The following is a 20424-nucleotide window of genomic DNA, read 5'->3' on the forward strand; positions in this document are numbered from 1 at the left end:
GAGTCTTGACCTTCGGGTCAAGAGATTTCCGACCCGACTAACCCGACCCATTATTAATACCTATATGTTCTCCATACTCGAGAGTCCATATCTTTTTCTTGAATACAGTAATTGCATGACAAGTCCTACTCTCACATGATATGTTCCACTGCACGTTTTGAGGTAACGATTTTGATGGCTATAAGACCTTGAAAGCTAAACTTAACCACATTTTTCCTTTTTCTTCTCTGCCTTGTGTAAAAGACACATCTCTAAAGAATAATAGCTATATCCAGTTCTAAGCTATATTTGTTCTCTCTTATTTCCATCCACATTTTCATATACATTTTAAGAATGAAAAGTAAATATAAAATAAATGTACATTACAAATAACTCTATGATGTTATAAATATGGACCCCTTAAGACTTATGAACTCATCTTAGTTCAACTTTAACTCTTCTCTTGATTCTTATTCTTTCTTCATGAAAACCCTCATGAAGCTAGTTTGTGATAGGCCGCTGCAGCTGGAAAAGAAGCCGGCAGCCGGTGTCCGGCAATCGGTATCAACAGTTTGGCCGTGGCAGCAGTTCGACGACGGGCCAAAGAAAATGCGGGTCAAGCCAATTCCTGGAAAGGCCATCTTTGTTCTCTGCATTGTGAGCTTTGTTGCAGGGTCACTCTTCACTAGCCGAACATGGGGCCGCAGCAGGTCAGAAAACAGAGAAAGGGTTCCAATGATCGTTGCAAATCATGTACAGAAACTCAGTACAGCCATGACACAAGATTGTGATAAAAAACCAGTAAGTTCATACTTTGTATTACCCATTCACCCTAGTCAATCTGTCTCGGGTTCAATCGAAATAACTATAAACATGATTCATGGAATTCTACATTAAGAGTAACAATAAACCAGCTGAAGTGGCCGAACTGAATCACTGCTTAATGGGTGAAGCTGAAGTTTGGTTGGTTACTTCAGCCATTTCAATGGTTGTTATCAAACAGACCCTTGATCTTAGCACCACAGAAATAGTAAAATGCTTTGAGAGCTGGGTCTCAAAATCTCAACTTTTGTTTTCTGTAACATTTATCTACCAGAAATTGGTTGAAGGAAATTCTGGAGATATTATGGGAGAAGTCACAAGGACCCATCAAGCCATTCAGTGAGTACTTTAGACCATTTACTTCATGATTTGCAGTCTCTAATATAATCTGACATCTGGTTTATATGATTCACGTTTTCTCTTTCAAATTAATCAAAAACACAGATCACTTGATAAAACAATTTCAACGTTGGAGATGGAACTAGCTGTGGCTCGTACCAGCCACATGAGTGGCCTGGGTTCACATGAAGGAGCAACCGATCGCAGTTTGCAGAAGGCATTTGTTGTGATTGGGATCAATACTGGCTTCAGCAGCAGGAAACGGAGAGACTCCCTTCGAGAAACATGGATGCCAAAAGGTCAGTTCATTCTCTTATGGTCTTACTTCATTTGCTCAGAATAAATTTGTTAATTAATCTTTTTCAAACTAAATATAACTTCTCGTTTGATTTTGTTTTTAGGTTTTACTTCACTTTGCTTCATGTCTTAATTTACTTCATTTGTATTGCAATCGAACAAGATAAGCTTAAATTTAAAACAAAAATAGGTCAAAATTTATACTCAAATCATTTGCACTGTCATAATTTTGCATCACTGTAAATTCATTTGCATTGCAACCAAACACAGCATAAGGCTAAGTTTGGAAGGAATACAAATACAAATATGTAAAGTGCAAAACCTTATAGTTTGTATTATTTTGTATGTATTTTCACTGTACATATTTGTATTTGTATTTGTACTCCTTCCAAACTGAACCTTAAAAAAAAAAAAAAAAAAAGCAATTCATTCAATTCAGCCTCTTCATTCGTTACCAAATGCCCCCAACTTCATGGATTCTTGAGGACACTTGAATGTAACATCCCTCCTATTAATAAATAACTGATTAAAAAAATGAATATAATTATTCATATTCCTTTTTCTCTTTGCCTAAGGCTACAAATGGGGTGTCCATGCAACGTCATATTAGGTTCTGTTTGTTTGCAATACAAATCTGAACCAGATACAAATTTTGCACCTATTTGAGTTTTGCATCCATTTGTTATGACAATGATTGCACTCCTTGTTAATACAAAATTTGTACATTTTTACATTCGAGTAATCTGCCTAAGATGGGGAACTTGGTCCACAGTCTGAAGTCAGTGACCTTTTTTTGTCGTAAAGTTCAATCCAAGAAGCCCATTTGCTTATTGGCCTGGAAAACTAGAAGACACCTCTTAGCTTAGCTATTATAATGAATCCCCTTGTTTACATCTTTTTAGCTATCAATAGTTTCTTGTTGGACTCATCTGCCTAAGATGGGGAACATGCATGGCCCACATTCTGAAGTTTATGACCCTTTTTTCTGGTAAAGGTCAATACCAAAAGCCCATTTGTTTAATGGGCTCCAAGACTAAGGACACAAGATTGCATCCATAGATGATAGACTGAAATGCTCAGAAGAAGGCCCAGTCCCCTTCTGAGTTGTTGAAAGAAGTCTGAAATGCAAACTAGGCCCATTAACTACCCTGCTCATTCCATGAATCCATCTTTCTGTTGTTGATCAGCTTCACACTTAGGCCTCGTTCATTTTGCAGATTCTAGTAGGGAGGAAAGCCGGTCATGGGATTGTGATTCCCATTGGTCGATTATCCCATGTTCTCTTTGACTTTGAGGACTTAGGTGGGACTCACAGTAAATATGTTTTTCCCAGGTATCACTTAACCTGGGAAGTGTTACCCTTCTCCCACTTGGGAAAGTTAATTCTCCCGAGCGGAGAGTAAACGCTCAAAATACAATATGCCAAAATTATCCATTAAAACAATATAACCCAAAAGACATGAACTTGGGCCCAAGAGTAAAAATGACAAAAGAAAGAAAAATTAACCACTTACCCGGGAAAGTGGGTGAAGCAAAAGAACATGGGAAAGTTGAGAAGTCTCATTTACCCGAGTAAATTTAACAAAAAAAGAACAGGTAAATCGGATAAATGGCCTCTTGGTAAGCAAACAATGCCTTAAGGCACAACCAATCCAAAACTGGGCCCACACACACCAATCAATGACTCTCCATGCATGCATGCAGGAGCCGAACTTAAGAAGCTGGAGAAGGAGAAGGGAATGGTTATTCGGTTTGTAATTGGGCACAGTGCGACACCAGGAGGTGTACTTGACAAAGCAATTGATGCTGAGGATGCTGAATACAAAGACTTCCTTCGACTGAAGCATGTAGAGGGTTACCATGAGCTCTCCACAAAGACCAGGTTGTATTTCTCCACTGCTGTCTCCATCTGGGATGCTGATTTCTACGTCAAGGTAGATGATGACATTCATGTCAATTTGGGTAAGCTCTCATCGTTCTCCTTTCCTTTCCTCCAGCATATATTCATTCATTCAACATGAAATCTTTTGGAAGGACTGAAATGCAACATTTTGTGAACAAGGCCATAGTTATGATTCTGGTGAGTTTTGTAGGAATGCTTGCAAGCAGACTAGCGCAATACAGATCCAAACCAAGAATATATATTGGGTGCATGAAGTCTGGACCGGTTCTTTCCCAAAAGTGAGTCAATACAAACAACCCATTTAGTTTTAAAAACTGACCTAAAAGCAGAACCATTTTGGTCACCGTTTCCTGGATCAAACAATCCAACTGCCAAAACAGGACCCATAGCCATGACCGATTCCCAGGTCAACGTCTGATTCGGTCCGGTTTTCAAAACCATGCTAAATATTGAAAATTATGACATGTGACCACTTTTGAAGGATAATACCCTTCCTAGAGATGTCCTGGCTCAATTCTTGAAGGTTGAAACTTAAGACTATGTTTGGTTTGAAGAAAAAAGTAGGGAAAAGGAAGGGAAAGATATGAAAACCTATGCAAGGCTTGTAAAGGTTTCCCTAAATTTCCTTTCCTTTCCCTACTTTTTTCCTTCAAACCAAACACAACCTATGTGCATCTGCCATTTCCAAGGATCTTGCTGCTTATGTATCTATCAATGCGTAAGTTCCCCCCTGTAAACCTATCTTAAATCTTAGGAGATCACATCTCCACCCCACAGCACATCCCCGTTGTGTATTGGGAACATCTGCCAATGATGACATCATCGGGACTGGTACTATCATCAGGAGATGTTCCAAATACACAGCAGGGATGTGTTGTGGGGCATTGTGGGGCAGAAATGTGAACTCAAATCTTAGTGCCCATTTGGGATTATGGTGGCTTTACCAGATGGGCCCAATCCAGACAGCCTACAAACCATGTTTGGTGAAAATCCCATAAAGCCCAACATAAGAAAGCCAAAAGTTAGAGGCTTTCTGCTGAAGCTTCTTTTAGTGGTTTCTCCAAAGCAGCTCAGTGAAAGCAGTTCAACCAAAGTTCCAACCCTCCCAAACGGATCCTTAGATGTATTTCTTTCTCACCTTCCTCTGATACTTTTTTGCAGACCCATTTTGCATAGATATGCCAATGAAGATGTTTCTCTGGGGTCATGGTTAATCGGCCTAGAAGTCGAACATATTGATGACCGTTCGATGTGTTGTGGGACCCCTCCAGGTATGGACAGTTCTAACAGTGTTTAAATTGAATTCCAAGCATGCTTTTTCTAATTATCCATGGGAGCCTAGAAGCAACAAAGACACAGAAAGTTTATGCACTCACACATAAGAACCATCCTTGGGCACAGAAACACAGAGTAAACATGTATGTAGTAATGTACTATGGGAAGTTTTCACTGTTCACCAATGAGTTTTGATTTTTTTTTCATCCAAAAAATGCCACATCAGAAATCTTGAATATATGCTTTCTTAAAACAAAGCGAAAATGTTCTGAGTTTTCTACTAATATGTACAGTGCAAATACAAATATGTACAGTGCAAATAAATACCAAAATAATACAAAATACAAGATTTTGTACTACACATTTTTACTTGTACTTCCAAACTGAGGCTAAGGCTCCATATGAAAGGAATACAAATACAAATATGTAGAGTGCAAAACTTTGTATTTTGTATTATTTTATATCTATTTGTACAGTACATATTTGTATTTGTACTCCTTCCAAATGGAGCTTAAGGCTCTATTTGGGAAGAGTGCAAATACAAATATGTTCAGTGCAAAACCTTGCATAGGGTATTTCTAAACCATGTATATGTACTGCACATATTTGTATGTTGCACATTCCCCAAACTGAGCCTTGATTTTAAATAAAAATAATCTTATTTCTAAAATTGGCAAAAGAGACACACACATCAACTAATATCCATTCAATCAGAATTTCTATCAGAAAATTGCACGCTTTCTGAAACATAAATATCAAAGCATGAGAGGAAATCATGCTAATCGCATTTCTAGTTTCAGTTTTAGAGAAAAGAAAATACAAAACCAAGAAAATGATTTTGTTTTAAGAAGATGATATTCCTAAGCCATTTGTGGGACCTAGTTTTCTCGAAATCACAATAAGAAAAAAAAAAAACAATTCATATGACAATATCCACTTAGCTTAGCATGTACTAAGAATAAGCACAAGAACATGGTACATAAAAGCATTTATTTTTCTTCCTCTAATGAAATGATCAATTAATTGAAGTTCTGTTTTACTTTTGCCTTTTAAATCTCCTCCTGTAGACTGTGAATGGAAGACACAGGCAGGAAATGTATGTGTAGCATCCTTCGACTGGTCATGCAGTGGAGTATGCAAGTCTGTGGAGCGGATGAAAGATGTACACAATACATGTGGGGAAGGAGAGAGGGCCGTTTGGAATGTCGATATTTTCACAAAGAATTAGAGAGAGAGAGAGAGAGAGAGAGAGAGGCAAGTTTGCATGCTTTTATGTGTTTTAAAAGTACTGATCAAAATAAGGTTAGAGTTTATTTCTTCCATCCTTCTGCTTATTGCTTATAAAAGACTGTTGGAGGTTGAGCCACTAGCTTTTTTCTTAGTGAGCCAAACAAGGCTTTGGATTACGTAACTGTTGTTCCTCAAGATTTTGTCTTTTTCTTTTTTTTTTCCTTGTCATGAACAGTGCTGCAAAGGAGAAAAGAACAAAGTAAAATGTTATACAGTGCTGCAAAAGATTTACGAGTAACGAGGACAAGGCAGAAGTATAAATTAAATTTTAACGAGCTAAACAAATAATGACCTCGTTCTGACCACTGTACATATAGAATTGTGGTTTGATTTGATTAGAAAACTAACTGGGCTGGAAATGGAATCAAAACTAACTGGTTTGAGAGATAAAATTTTTAACAAGTGAACCATTAATAACTTTATTATATTTAAATTAAAATTTTGTTTTTAACGATTTTTTCTTCACAAGGGGCAATGAGATATTTTAAAGATAATGGTTTTAATTTAGAATTGGATAACTAACAATTCCGAGGGGAAATGTTTAAGATAGGAGGAGACCCACAATCCGCATGACATTTTGTGTTCAGGCATCGCTGGCTACCTGTGAACAACATAAAACTATGGTTGCATTTGGATAAGATTCAAGATTTGTGCTTATTAAGTCTAAAAAGCACAAAACCGACCATTTAACTAATATTTTATTGTTCTTTAATGTTAAAAATAAGTAACTAACTAGAAAGAATAATCTAGGATAAGGATTATCTAGTTAAGGAAAGACTAGGAAATCAGAGACTAACTAATTCGGTTCAGTTCGGTTCGGTTTCGGTTTTTACATAAAAACCGAAACCAAACTGAATTACCGGTTTATCCCTCTTCACAACCCGAAACCGACCGGTGGTGAAAAAAACCGACCAAATCGGGTTGGGTCGGGCCAGTTTGGTCAGTTTGGCATTGTTTGTGAACAGCTCTACGTACCATCCCTTCAAAATGCAGGATGTACATTGATAGTTCTGTTTAAACTTGTTTTGATGGTAACCTTGAAGTCATTACAAGATTGTTAACCCCTTACCTTTTCACTTATACCACATGCAAAAAATGTCCCTTCCTGTTTATAAGAAGAAAATACTTGAGAGAAGATGGAGGAGCCAGGCCACTCTACCTGAATCAAGAAGTATAGTAATACAAGGTCTTCAATGGAACCAGGCCACTAAAAAAGACCCATGCAATGCACAGAATAGTGTCCAAAGATTCCTATGCTCCACGAGGGAGTGGTTAGATTCAGTCAAGGTTAAAAGTATCAATATGATATATCCAATAGTGTTTCATATCAATTTTCAAGGCCACTGGCAGTCTATCTTTGTAGTTGTGTTATCTTAATGTTTTTAAATGGTAAAAGACATCATATGGCAAACTGACAAATTGCCAGATCAAAATGATATCAAATCCTCTCTCTCTCTCTCGTAGGAGAGGAGTTTCCCTCAAAGAAAAACCCTAAGGTGAGCAGCATCTCACCACATTCCTTGTATAGCTACAGTAATTGCTAGATCATTTCCTCACATAAACTTGGCAGCTTCCTCGTATGATTTCTAAGCTCCCAAGAACCTTCTTGCTTGTTTCTAATCCATTCCACAAAAAATCACCTTCCAAGACTAGGTTGTGAAAATTATGATTCGTTGCTATCTTTAGGCCTTAGAGGGACTCCAACAATTCTGCTCATATGGAGGCCCTTATGACAATAGGCCTTCAGAGGCTAAAGATGTGTTCATTACCATCTCTCAACACCCCCAGTACAGAATTTCCAGGGTTGTTAAGGCTGCAAACATCAAAATTCAATTTAACTTGATCAGTCAATAGGTGGGACCCACATCATGGAAAGAAAGATCATCAATGAAGAGAAGTTGGCAACCACCTGCCACCCTCTACAAATATCAATAATAAACGCCAAAAAATATCCAATGGCTTCACCTGAGTGAGCAACCTTTATAGAGATGTATTTTTAATAATAGTCTCCTTTGAAAGGCTTTCATTCTTCTATTCTTTGAGTAATAAAAATCCTATTTTCCTTTTCTGAAATTGTTCACTCTGATGTACGAGGGTCAATGGTCATATCATCTGCTTTCTATAGGACTTTTTTTTAGACTTCTTAATACACATGGCTTCACTAGATGTGTTCTCATGATGAGGTATCCAAATTAATTTATCAATTTCATATGATGATGCTCACAAAAATCGATACTTGGATCAAAACATTCGAATCAAACAATGCTAGGGAATATATTGATAGGAGAATTGATGCATATTTATCAAATTATGGACATTATACATCACAGCTCCTATGTTACACCCATTAGAAGAATAGGGTTGCTAAGAGAAAGAATCATCACATTCTTGAAGTAGCCCACAATATCATATAATCCTCATGTTCTCATTTGTTTTTGGGGTAATATTGTGCTTCTTACTACTATTTATTCCATTAATAGGATTTCTTCTTATGTTCTTGAATATAAAACCCCCCATTAGTCTCTTGTATCCAATGGTGATCTATTTTCTATTCTGTCAAGTGTTTGGGTGCATTTGTTATGTCTATATCATGGTCCCCATTAAATCAAAGTTTGACCATAAGTCCAGGAAATGTGTTTTTCTTGGTTATCGTTGCTTTGATCCTATCAGTGGTATCTTGTCCACCACCAGTCACTACTAGGATGATAGATTCTGGTACTCTTCCATCTTATACAACTCATTTAGCTGATCTCCCATAGCCCTCAAGAAAGGTAAATATCATTCTTCCAATGCCCATTGCATCCCCAAGTACATTTCCTATAACCTTTTGTCTCCTACATACAAGTCCTTTCTTGTTTCTATTTTTAACGAGTCTATACCAGAAATGTATTGAAAGCACCATGTATGTCTAAATGGAGGTATGCCATAAGAACTGAAATGGCAACTTCTAAATGTGCTTTGCTCCCTTGAAACTTCCTATTCATGGCTACTTTACCAACTTGATGTGAAACTTCCTATTCATGGCTACTTTACCAACTTGATGTGAACCCATCCAAGTCCAAAGCTCTGAATTCGTCCATGCTAAAGATAGGTCTTCCTATCTCATCTTCCTCAAAAATTTTGTCTTGGGGCCTTTAGTAGAAGATATTATTCGCCTCTTTCTTTAGAGAAAGAAATTTCCTAATGACTAAATCACATTTCTTTCTTTCCTTTAATACATGTGTATTCTTTTCTTTTCTATTTCTTTCCTTCTTTTCACTTTGCTCTCTCCTTTCTTGGGGAGTTGTCACATCTGTCATCACATCTATGCTTTTTCCACTTCTAATCAATGTTTTAAAAGGCATGGGAGGTGTACACCTGTAGGTGCAACTCCAAACAAAGGCACCCTCAAAACACCCCAAGGCATATGTCAAAGGTATCGATGCCTCTAAGGCGTGCGGATGTGGCATACACCTCATACACCTTTTGCATGAGGCATGCTAGAGGCGTACTCCTCATGCATGCCTCATACAAAAAAAGGCAAAGAAAAAAGAAAAAAAAAGGAAAGAAAGAAAAGGGAAGGAATGAGAAGAAAAAAGAGAAAAGAAAGAAAAGAAAAGGGAAGGGATGGAAAGAGGAAGGAAAGAAATTTTGGGTTAGGGGCAGATGACTCACTTGCCCCAACTTTGACAAGCCCCCCCCCCCCTCCTCAACTAGTGTTGTGTATCTTCATTCTATGGAGATTCTGTAATGTTCTCGAGAATGATTGGGAAGCAGCAGGTGGTTAGTGGAGATTCTGTTGTAAAGAAGCAGGAGCAGTCCAAGGAAGTAGCAGGAATGCAGATTACAGGTCAAGCAGCAAAGGACTGTAGAATAGTCTGCAATGTTCTCAAGAATGATTGGGAGAAAAAGTCGACAGCCCCACCAAAAGACTGGAAGAGAATTGCTGAAGTGTTGTTAAAGAAGCTAAAGCTGAGCTGCACTATCATTTTAACCCCCTTTGACAAGCATAAGGAAGGCTCTTCTTGAGTTAGCAGGAGAGGAGATTGAACTCCATGCTGTGTGCTATCAACTGGATTTAGATTCAATGACTGTTTAAAAATGGACCCCGCATTCCAACTCAAGGGACTTGCATGCGAGAGACAATAATCATTCAGATCTTGGGTCTACCTTTTCGTCTTTGGACTTCAGAAGTATTTGATTCTATAACTTCTCTGTGCAAGGCAAGAATGGATGGTTTTTTTTCCGTTAAAGATCTCCACTCAGCTGCAGTTTATCTGACTAATGTGAACCTGGAAGATATCCCCCATTCAATAAAGGTGCTGGTTGACAGAGTATTCTACTCACCCTGGTTGGTAACAGCCACTGAAGTTGACTTGTGGAGAGACGGGAGTAGGAAGGAAGATGAGAAGGTAGAAGGAAAATTGTTATGTGGAAATTTGGGATTGACTCATTCAAATTTTGTCGAGGATTTCATTAATGTGACAAGCCTTGGGGAGAAGGAATTAAAAGGGAAGACACAAGCTACCAAATGGGAAGAATGAATAGGAAAAAAGGAAAAGGAGGCGTGTCACAGGTCCTATGCTCAGGTGCTGACAGATGCTAGCTGTAGGCAAATGTTGGGTCAGCAATTTTCACCAAAGAAGTAACCGAACAGTCAAGGAGGTCAAATAGAGCTAAAAAGGGATTAAACTATCATGGAAGTCAGCTGGTTAGGGCTATCATGGAAGTCAGCTGGTTAGGGTGGAGGGCCACATGGGCATGAGTAGAAAGGATGCTTGTTTAAATAAACTAAGGGGGTGTTCTGTAGTGTGGTTGAGAACACACCACGCCATAGCAGAATATTTGTTCTGTACTATGGTCAAAAACTGGTAGCCTGAACCACACCACACCCACATATGTGTTCTGCAAGGTGTTGGGTGTCGTGTGGTTCAGGCCACACCCTGTATTTTGATTCCAGGTATCTCATATACACAATGTGAGGTAATCTACGCCATCAATCAAGAGTGATATTTTTTGACGTTTTAAATTAATAATACAAATTAATTCAACATGTGATCAATTATTAACCATGACTAAACTCATTTATCAAAACAAAATTATTAACCATGACTAATACGAATTAATAAAAATTAGAATATGAATTGAAAAAAAAAAACTAATATTGATTAAAATTTAAAGGTGATCGACCAACCCCCTTTAGGTTTGAGAATATGTGGCTACTTCAGCCAGGGATCACTGAGAAAATCAGAGAATGGTGGGAGCACTACAATCCTTTGGTAATTTGGGGGGGTATGAGTTTCCACAAGAAATTACAATATCTAAAATCTCAGATAAAAGAGTGGAACCTCTTGAAGTTTAGGAGATTGGAGGAAAGAAAGCAAAGTTTGATGGAGCGGATTGAGGATTTGAATACGAAAGAACATAGGGGATCTTTTGGAGAGGCTGACAGGGAGACTAGATGGAATCTGAGAAGGCAATTGGAGGACCTTTTGCATAAAGAGGAAATAAGTTGGAAACAAAAATTGATATGCAAATGGTTAATGGAGGGAGACAAGAATACTAAATTCTTCCACTCTGTGGCAAATGGTAGGAGAAGAAAGAATTTTATTTCAAAATTGGAAGTTGAGGGTGCAGTTTTATCCAACCCGGTAGTGATATCCCAGGCCTTTGTAAATCACTTCAAATCCATCTTCAAAAGGCCTTTAAATGGAAGGGTTTGGATAGACGGACTAGAATGGCCGAATTTGGAAGAAGAGAGAAGGGAGTGGTTAGAGAGGAGTTTTGAATTGGAACAAGAAAAGGAAGCAGTTTTCTCAATGAACAAATCAAAAGCTCCAAGCCCTAATGGCTTCACAATGGCTTTCTACCAAGACTATTGGGAAATTTTGATATAGGATCTGATGTCAATTTTTTATGAGTTTCATAGAAGGGGGGTAATTAAACATGGGGTTGAATTCCACATTTATTACTTTGGTCCCAAAGAAGAAAGAGGCTTCACACCCAAGGGATTTTAGGCCAATCAGCTTGGTAAACAGTTTGTATAAAATATATGCAAAAGTTCTACCTCTTAGGATTGCAAGTGAGAGTCTGGAGAGCTTTAGGAAATCAAAGAAGGGAGTGATTTGCAAACTAGATCTAGAGAAGGCCTATGACCTAGTGGATTGGTCCTTTTTGCTAGAGGTGTTGAGATGTTTTGGGTTTGGGAACAAATGGTGCAAATGGATTTGAGGTTGTGTTAGAAGCTGCCATTATTCAATTTTGGTTAATAAAACTGTGGTTAACTTCTTCCCTGCCTTGAGAGGGATAAGACAAGGTGACCCTCTCTCCCCTTTTTGGTTCACCCTGGTTGCAGATGTCCTAGAGAGACTAATTCAAAGAGCTAATTCAAGGAACTCATTGAGAGGCTGCAGAGTAGGAAGGCAGAAAGTTCCACTCACCCACTTGCAATTTGCAGATGATACTATCCTTTTTGCGAAGGTGGGGACATAAATTGGATTAGAAGTTTAAAATTAGCAATACAACTCTTTGAGCAAATGTCTATCTTCAAACACTCGGTCATTCCTCTCCTTCCACAAGCACCAAATAAAGCCAAGGGCAGCAAATTCCAAAACACCTTACCTCTTCCACTAATGGCTCAAACATGCCAAGATGAAAACAAAGGAGCCTACATCAGGAGGGGTTACCCAACTCATTCCAAACAACTGCAGAGCATGAGACCACAGGCTGTAGGAAAAGCTACAAGAGACTGGGAGGTGCTCACTAGATTCCTCATCTGAACCACAGAGGTAGAAACAATTAACAAGGACCATACCTTTCTTCCTCCGCACATCAGCGGTAGGATTCTTTCCTTTTTAGAGCAACCCAAGCAAAGAAAATGGTCTTGGAGGGAGCTTTTGATTTCCAGATCCAAACCCAAGGGGGAGAGACAGCTTGGTCTTCGGCTAAGATATGAAGCAAAGAGTTAACAGTGAAGATACCAGATTTGTTGTGAGACCACCAAAGCTTATCTTCCTCTGAAGGATGAGGCTTGATCCTTTCCAGAGACAGCAGCAGGGAGCACAAAGTGTTCAAATCCCAATCATTCACATTTCTTCTCAAACCCAAGGGGGAGAGACAGCTTGGTCTTCGGCTAAGATATGAAGCAAAGAGTTAACAGTGAAGATACCAGATTTGTTGTGAGACCACCAAAGCTTATCTTCCTCTGAAGGATGAGGCTTGATCCTTTCCAGAGACAGCAACAGGGAGCACAAAGTGTTCAAATCCCAATCATTCACATTTCTTCTCAAACCCAAGGGGGGAGAGACAGCTTGGTCTTTGGCTAAGATATGAAGCAAAGAGTTAACAGTGAAGATACCAGATTTGTTGTGAGACCACCAAAGCTTATCTTCCTCTGAAGGATGAGGCTTGATCCTTTCCAGAGACAGCAGCAGGGAGCACAAAGTGTTCAAATCCCTATCATTCACATTTCTTCTCAACAAGGAATCCAAATAATCTGACTTGACCTCACCTCCAAGCAAACACAAACTCTTGCATTTCTGTCTGTGCCTTGGGCCAGAGCAAAAATGGAGGGAAAGTCAACACACATAAAGTTCACTGAACCTTTTTAGGGTAATTTCCATCCAAGTACTTGTACACCAGTTGAAGAAGCCAATTCTGCAAATAGGTAGAGGAATGCTATGACAACATAGATGATAGAATACAGGGCTGGATTAAGGGTGTCTTTTGAGATACAGAAGATGAGATATTAGCACTGTACTCGGGTCCTGTAGAGCAAGGAGACCCACTGACAGCAGAATTACTGGCTCTGCCTCAAGGGCTGAAATTTGCAAAGCAGTTTGGTTTTCAGTTGCAAGAAGTGGAAGGGGACTCTCAGCTGGTTATTTCCTGGACAAAATTTCACAGCCAAAACCCTTGGGTTTACAGGCACAGGATCAGGGAAATTGAAAGCCTAATAAGGTATTAAATGTTACTTTTAAATGGGTGAGAAGAATTGCAAATGGCATGGCAGATGCTTTAGCTAAAGAAGGGGCAAATAGGCAGCAATTATTTTGAGCTAAATTGTCAGGCTGGGTATAAGGACTGCAGTTCTAGTTGTATTTGATTATCTCTATGGTTGTGGGTAACTTACCCCCAGACTTGTAACCTCAAGTTTGACATATTGCTTACTAAAATTTATCCTTACTGATAAAAAATAAAAATAAAAAATAAAAAAACATAGATGATAGATACACTGAAAATTATGGATGTGAAACCTATCTACAGAGGTAACTGTAATATACCAGGCATTACATGTTATCCATATGGGGTGCTTTCAGCTGGAGAGATTCCTTCCCTAAATCTGTCCTACGAGTTTTGAAGGCCTGGCAGCTAGATGGAGCCACTGGACTTAATGAGAAGAGCACAATGATATGGATAATAACACAGTTATTTCTGCAATGAGAACATTTCCGAAGGCAGAGTAAATTTGATTGATGTGGTTGTAAACAGATTCAAAGGCACCTCGGGTTCATGGTTATCTACTCATAGTTTGTTTCAATATAAGTTTTTATATCGATACTTTATTTCAATAGAGCTCTGTTTTGTAAGGGGAAGGGTAGTTCATTGGTTAATCTTTTTTTGGTTTGTACAGGTCTTTGGTGTACAAAGGGTCTTTTGTATCCTTTGTTCAGTTCAATACAATACAATACTTGTTAAAAAAAATAATAAGTTATCCATAAAAATTAGGGAAAAAAAAAAGCAAACATAGAGAAAGAAAAGTGACCACTATATTCAATTAAAAATAATGCCAAATATAATCAATATTTAACCAAGAACAAAGACATAATTGCACTTGAAAATTATCATTGTATCTATGATACCCATATACCTGTACAAGAGTGCCAATATCATGTCAGATACTTCAAATTCTAGTGCAAATTCTGTGGGAAAGGGATGACGAGGATTATTCCTTGTGGAATCCGAGTCAGAATCTTTCCTATTTTTTTTAGTTATTTATTTCTTATTTAGGCTGTGATTATTTTACTTTTTTAGGCTGTGATTTAGTTTCCTTTTTTTCTGTAGGCTAAATTAGTGGGTTAGTTTCCTAGAATAGCTCCTAGATTGATTCTTAGAAGTTGTATATATTTGTACAGATCTTCTCAATGAAATTAGAACAGAAATCTTCAACCATTTGTTTCTGTTTTCATGGTATCAGAGCCTGCGACGATGTCTGGAACGAGCCATTCTTCATCAACAATGGACTCGACAGCAGTAGATTCAACCATGAATGCATCGAGATCCCTTGGAACCTCCTTCACCACCTCTGACATAAGCCATTCTCTACAGATTACCCAACACAAATTAAATGGGTCCAATTTTCATGAATGGTTTCGATCCGTTTTGTTAGTGATTCAAGGAAAAGTAAAAGTGGGTTATCTTACTGGTGAAATCCCTCCTCCAGCGAGCAGTGATGCGAGTTACAAGACATGGGAAGCTGAAAATTACATTGTCATGGCGTGGTTAATCAATTCCATGGAGCCGCAAATAGGATGCACATATCTGTTTTACAAGAATGCTCACGAAATATGGAAGGCTGTTCAGGAGATGTACTCAGATCTTGTAAACACGTCTCAGTGTTTTGAAATTCGTTCTCTCCTGCGCAACATAAGGCAGGGATCAATGTCAATAACAGAGTACTACAACAGGCTGATTGATCTATGGCAAGAAATGGATTTGTTTTATACAATTCCATGGAAGTGTACTGATGATGGAGTATTGTACAATCAAGTCCTTGAGAAAGATCGAGTATTTGATTTTCTTCAACGACTCAATAAAGACCTGGATGAAGTACGAGGTCGTATTCTTGGAATCAAACCCCTCCCTTCACTTTGTGAGGTGTTCTCTGAGGTTCGTCGAGAAGAAAGCAAGAGGAAAGTCATGCTCAACCCATCCTCACACGGAATCCTAGAGGAACAATCAAAAGGATCTGCACTTGCATCTACTTAGTCTCAACCTCAAAATAAAAAAGAAAACCACCAGTGGTGTGAACACTGCAAAAAGCCGTACCACACAAAGGAGACTTGCTGCGACATTCATGGAAAACCTCCAGATTGGAAACCACAGAATCATAGGAAAGGCAACCCTTCAGCTCATGTAGTCGAATTTGCTGAGACAAAGAAGCCTAACACAGCAACTCTCACACCGGAACAAATGGAGATTTTAAGGTCTCTTCTTCACCAGCAACAGATTTCTGAGGCATCAGGTTCTACACCTATAGCAGCAATTGCACAACGAGGTAATATCTCATCATCTCTGTTATCACGAAAAGATGATCTCAATGATTGAATTGTTGACATTGGTGCATCAGATCATATGACAGGACATCATACAACTTTTTTGAATTGTAAAAAATGTGATGGTGAGATAAAAGTCTCAGTGGCAAATGGGAATACAATAATTGTGGCTGGAGTTGGAAATGTTTTTTACCAAGGACTTTATTTGAAATCTATTCTTCATGTTCCGAGTTTAAGATATAATCTCCTTTCTGTTAGTAAGTTAACTAAGGATCAAAATTGTAAAATAACATTTCTTTGTGATTGTTGTATTTTTCAAGATCCGTCTTCAAGGAAGATGATTGGCAATGCTGAAGAACGACATGGTCTCTACTATCTCGCTGATTCTTCTCCAAGGCCAAAACCACATCTATCTCTTTTTCCGTCTAGTTCGTTGAATTCAAACTTATTTGAAACATTTGTATCCAAACTTATTTCTCAATAAAGATCCTTCTACTTTCCATTGTGAGTCATGTATTCTTGCGAAACAGTCCAGAAAAAATTATCCTATTCACAATTACAAACCTTCCAAACCGTTCCACCTTGTTCACAGTGATATTTGGGGAGCATCACGGGTTGTGGATTTAACAGGCAAGAGATGGTTCATCACCTTCATAGATGACCATACTCGTGCTTGCTGGGTCTATCTCTTGAAGAACAAATCTGATGTCGGGTATGTGTTTCAAGAGTTCCATAAAATGATAAAGAATGTGTTCCAATGCCACATTCACATACTCTGCACAGATAATGGAGGAGAGTACTTTGCACAGATTCTTGGAGATTACCTCATTCAGAATGGCATATTTCATCAAAGCTCATGTACATCTACCCCACAACAAAATGGGGTTGCAGAACGAAAAAATCGTCATTTGTTGGAGGTAGCTCGATCACTCATGTTTGCTAGTGCTGTTCCACATCATTTTTGGGGAGAATCTGTATTAACTGCTGCCTATTTAATCAATAGACTTCCATCAAAACCCCTCAAATTCCGTACACCAGTCAGTTGTCTCCAAAAAGAATTCCCTCATACTCTCCCACTAAAAAATGATATAAATGTTACAATCCAGTCACAAGAAAATTCTATGTATCCTATGATGTTACATTCCTAGAAGATCAATCCTTCTATTCCCATGATTCCCTTCAAGGGGAGAACTTAGTTGAAGATAATCATTGGGATCCTTCGATATCTCTTCCTGTGTCTTTGCCCCAGTCTCCATCAGTGTCCACTTTACCATCCTCTGAGTCTCCACCATTACCCCTACCAGATACAACCACAGGTCTCGGTCAAGGGGGAGAATCAGTCCAACAACAAAGTGAACTAATTGTTTACTCAAGGAGGCCCCGTGTTACTCAACAAAACCAATCAACGTAACCTATGGCGGATTCACCACAAGATTCACAAAGAGGTGTTGTTACAATTGATGATCTGGATGTTCCCATGGCTATAAGAAAGGGGGTAAGATCTTGTACTCAACATCCGATTTCAAATCATTTGTCATATTACCGTTTATCTAACACTCACAGGGCATTTGTATCTCAACTAGATAATGTAACAATTCCTGCAAATATATATGATGCCTTGAGAGATTCAAAATGGAAGGTTGCTGTTTTGGAAGAGATGAAGACACTAAATGACAATAATACATGGGAGGTTGTAAACATGCCTGAAGGGAAGAAGTTAATGGGCTGTAAGTGGATTTTTACAGTGAAAGTAGGCTTGGAAGGGAAAATAGAGAGATACAAGGCGCATTTGGTTGCTCAAGGGTATACGCAAACATACGGGCTTGACTACGAAGAAACTTTTGCACCAGTTGCAAAATTGAACTCTATACGGGTTCTCTTGTCTATGGCAGCCAACTTCGACTGGGAATTGCACCAAATGGATGTTTCAAATGCTTTACTGAATGGAACTCTTGATGAAGAAGTATACATGAAGTTTCCTCCTGGCTTCGAAGACAAAGAAAAACCAGGATCAGTGTGTAAATTGAAAGTCTCTGTAGGGTTAAAACAATCTCCTAGGGCATGGTTCACTCGATTCAGCATACTTATGAAAAGATTTGGATACACACAAGGACAGGCAGATCACACCCTATTCATAAAACAGTCAAGGGATGGAAAAAAATCAATCTTGATTGTGTATGTTGATGATATGGTAATCATGGGTGATGACAATGATGAGATTACGAATCTCAAGGGCCTATTACAATCTGAGTTCGAAGTTAAGGATCTTAGACAACTTCTGTATTTCCTTGGGATGGAAATTGCTAGAAGCAAAACTGGTATTTTCATTTCTCAAAGAAAATACATCCTAGATCTGTTAAAGGAAACCGGGAAGCTTGGTTGTCGTCCAACTAGCACTCCACTGGAGAAGAATTGGAAGCATAAGATCTCTGAGAATGATCCTCCAGCTAACAAAGAGAGATATCAACGTCTTGTGGGAAAACTAATCTATCTATCACTTACTAGGCCCGATATTGCCTATAGTGTTAGCATAGTTAGTCAGTTTATGCATGCTCCAACCGAGAGACATCAGTGTGCTGTTGATCAGATCCTTAGATATTTGAAAGGAACTCTTGGCAAGGGTATATTGTTCAAGAAAAGTGATAACCGGTTAATTGAGGGATTTGCAGATGCTGATTGGGCTGGTTCGGTTGAAGACAGTAAGTCTACTACAGGATATTGTACAAAGGTTTGGGGGAATGTTATTACATGGCGAAGTAAGAAGCAAACTGTTGTGTTCAGAAGTAGTGCAAAAGCAGAATACAGGGCACAAGGGATTTGTGAGTTAATATGGCTTGAACGACTACTGTCAGACTTAAATGTTCCACTTGATAATCCAATGAAACTGTATACTGACAGTAAGTCAGCAATAGCAATTGTACACAACCCTATTCAACATGATCAAATGAAGCATGTTCGCATTGACAGAAATTTCATCAAATCAGAGATCGAAAGTGGAAAAATTTGTCTATCCTATGTGCCATCTGGATCACAAGAAGCAGACATCCTCACTAAACCATTACTTAGGGTCGGGTTTGAGACAAATGTATCCAAACTGGGAATGATTGATATACATTCACCAGCTTGAGGGGGAGTGTTGGAAAGGGATGACGAGGATTATTCCTTGTGGAATCCGAGTCAGAATCTTTCCTATTTTTTTAGTTATTTATTTTCTTATTTAGGCTGTGATTACTTTCCTTTTTTAGGCTGTGATTTAGTTTCATTTTCTTCTTTAGGCTAAATTTGTGGGTTAGTTTCCTAGAATAGCTCCTAGATTGATTCTTAGAAGTTGTATATATTTGTACAGATCTTCTCAACGAAATTAGAACAGAAATCTTCAACCATTTGTTTCTGTTTTCAAATTCCAGATCTGACACTGTCCTTGCTGTATCTGGGTAACATAGCTTTGCACTACTGAAACAGCTAAACCTTTGGTATATGAGAATCAGGAAATTTACTTATTATTCCAATTTCTCAATTGATACAGAAGTCTTCCTACATCACATGCTAAGATGCAGCTAAAGAGCTACAACAACCAAGAAAGGACATAAGTACAAACCTGAGAGCTAAGTTTAATTATATCAAGAACAGACAACAAAATTTTCAAGACCTCCGTGACAGTCCAAGGAACACTGCAGCAGATGCAATTTGCACCTTTAGATCAGCAATATCCACATCATGCCCACCTTCAACAAGCCCCCACCGATCAACCTACGTCAAATATGAAAGGAAGCTTACAACCAGATATCCTGATGTGTGTGTGTCTGTGGTCAAATATGCATGCATATGCATATATATAAAACTGATACTAAATGCGCCGTACATCCTATCTGCTAGAAATATTAATATATGAATAAAATATATATATGTGAATTTCTGCGTGTATATATTGTCATTATCATCAACATCGTAAGCCTTGTTCAAATGATATAGGATTGCCTACATGAATCCTGTTTGCCATTCCATTGTGTTCAGTACCATATCTATTGTTAAATTATGGGCCTTAAAATCATTTCACTATTTCAACTCATGCCCTTTTTGGTCTGCCCCTAGGTCTTCAGCCTGTTCAATTTGTAAGAATCAGTTCTATTTACTAGTGCTGTACATAATCTTCGTTGCACGTCATCAAACCATCTTAGTCTACATTGCCTCAGGTTCTCAACTATTAGAGTTACTCCCAAGTTCTTCAAATAAGTTCATTTCTGATCTTATCTTTTCTGGTTGTAG

At 38.4% G+C, this 20424-nt stretch overlaps 1 protein-coding gene and 1 pseudogene across 5 annotated transcripts in view; one reads left to right on the top strand and one right to left on the bottom strand.

Moving 5' to 3' along the window:
• Positions 1-401: 401 nt before the first annotated feature.
• LOC148852976 (putative beta-1,3-galactosyltransferase 8) lies at positions 402-6021 on the top strand (annotated as a pseudogene). The gene is made up of 8 exons (XR_016099305.1): positions 402-780; positions 1076-1140; positions 1246-1439; positions 3142-3399; positions 3531-3678; positions 3996-4058; positions 4502-4611; positions 5683-6021. The product of XR_016099305.1 is annotated as a putative beta-1,3-galactosyltransferase 8 (transcript).
• LOC148852977 (ATP12 protein-like protein) overlaps positions 5865-20424 on the bottom strand; it is a 47430-nt gene continuing 32870 nt past the window's right edge. Inside the window, exons 4-6 of one of the 4 annotated variants that reach the window (XR_016099304.1) lie at positions 19757-19908; positions 14167-14254; positions 5865-6082 (exon numbers count right to left, since the gene is read on the bottom strand). Coding sequence is in view for 3 of the 4 variants with exons in the window: in XM_088944953.1 (XP_088801079.1) it covers positions 19801-19908 (108 nt within the window). In the remaining variant the exon portion in view is untranslated. Of the gene's footprint in view, positions 6083-7186; positions 7719-14166; positions 14255-19756; positions 19909-20424 lie in introns of those variants that run through there. The other 3 variants (XM_088944953.1, XM_088944954.1, XM_088944955.1) reach the window with 3 other exon arrangements.

Source organism: Nelumbo lutea, chromosome 5, assembly GCF_056320005.1.
Source record: "Nelumbo lutea isolate HS-2025 chromosome 5, American lotus-T2T, whole genome shotgun sequence".
Lineage (NCBI taxonomy): Eukaryota > Viridiplantae > Streptophyta > Magnoliopsida > Proteales > Nelumbonaceae > Nelumbo > Nelumbo lutea.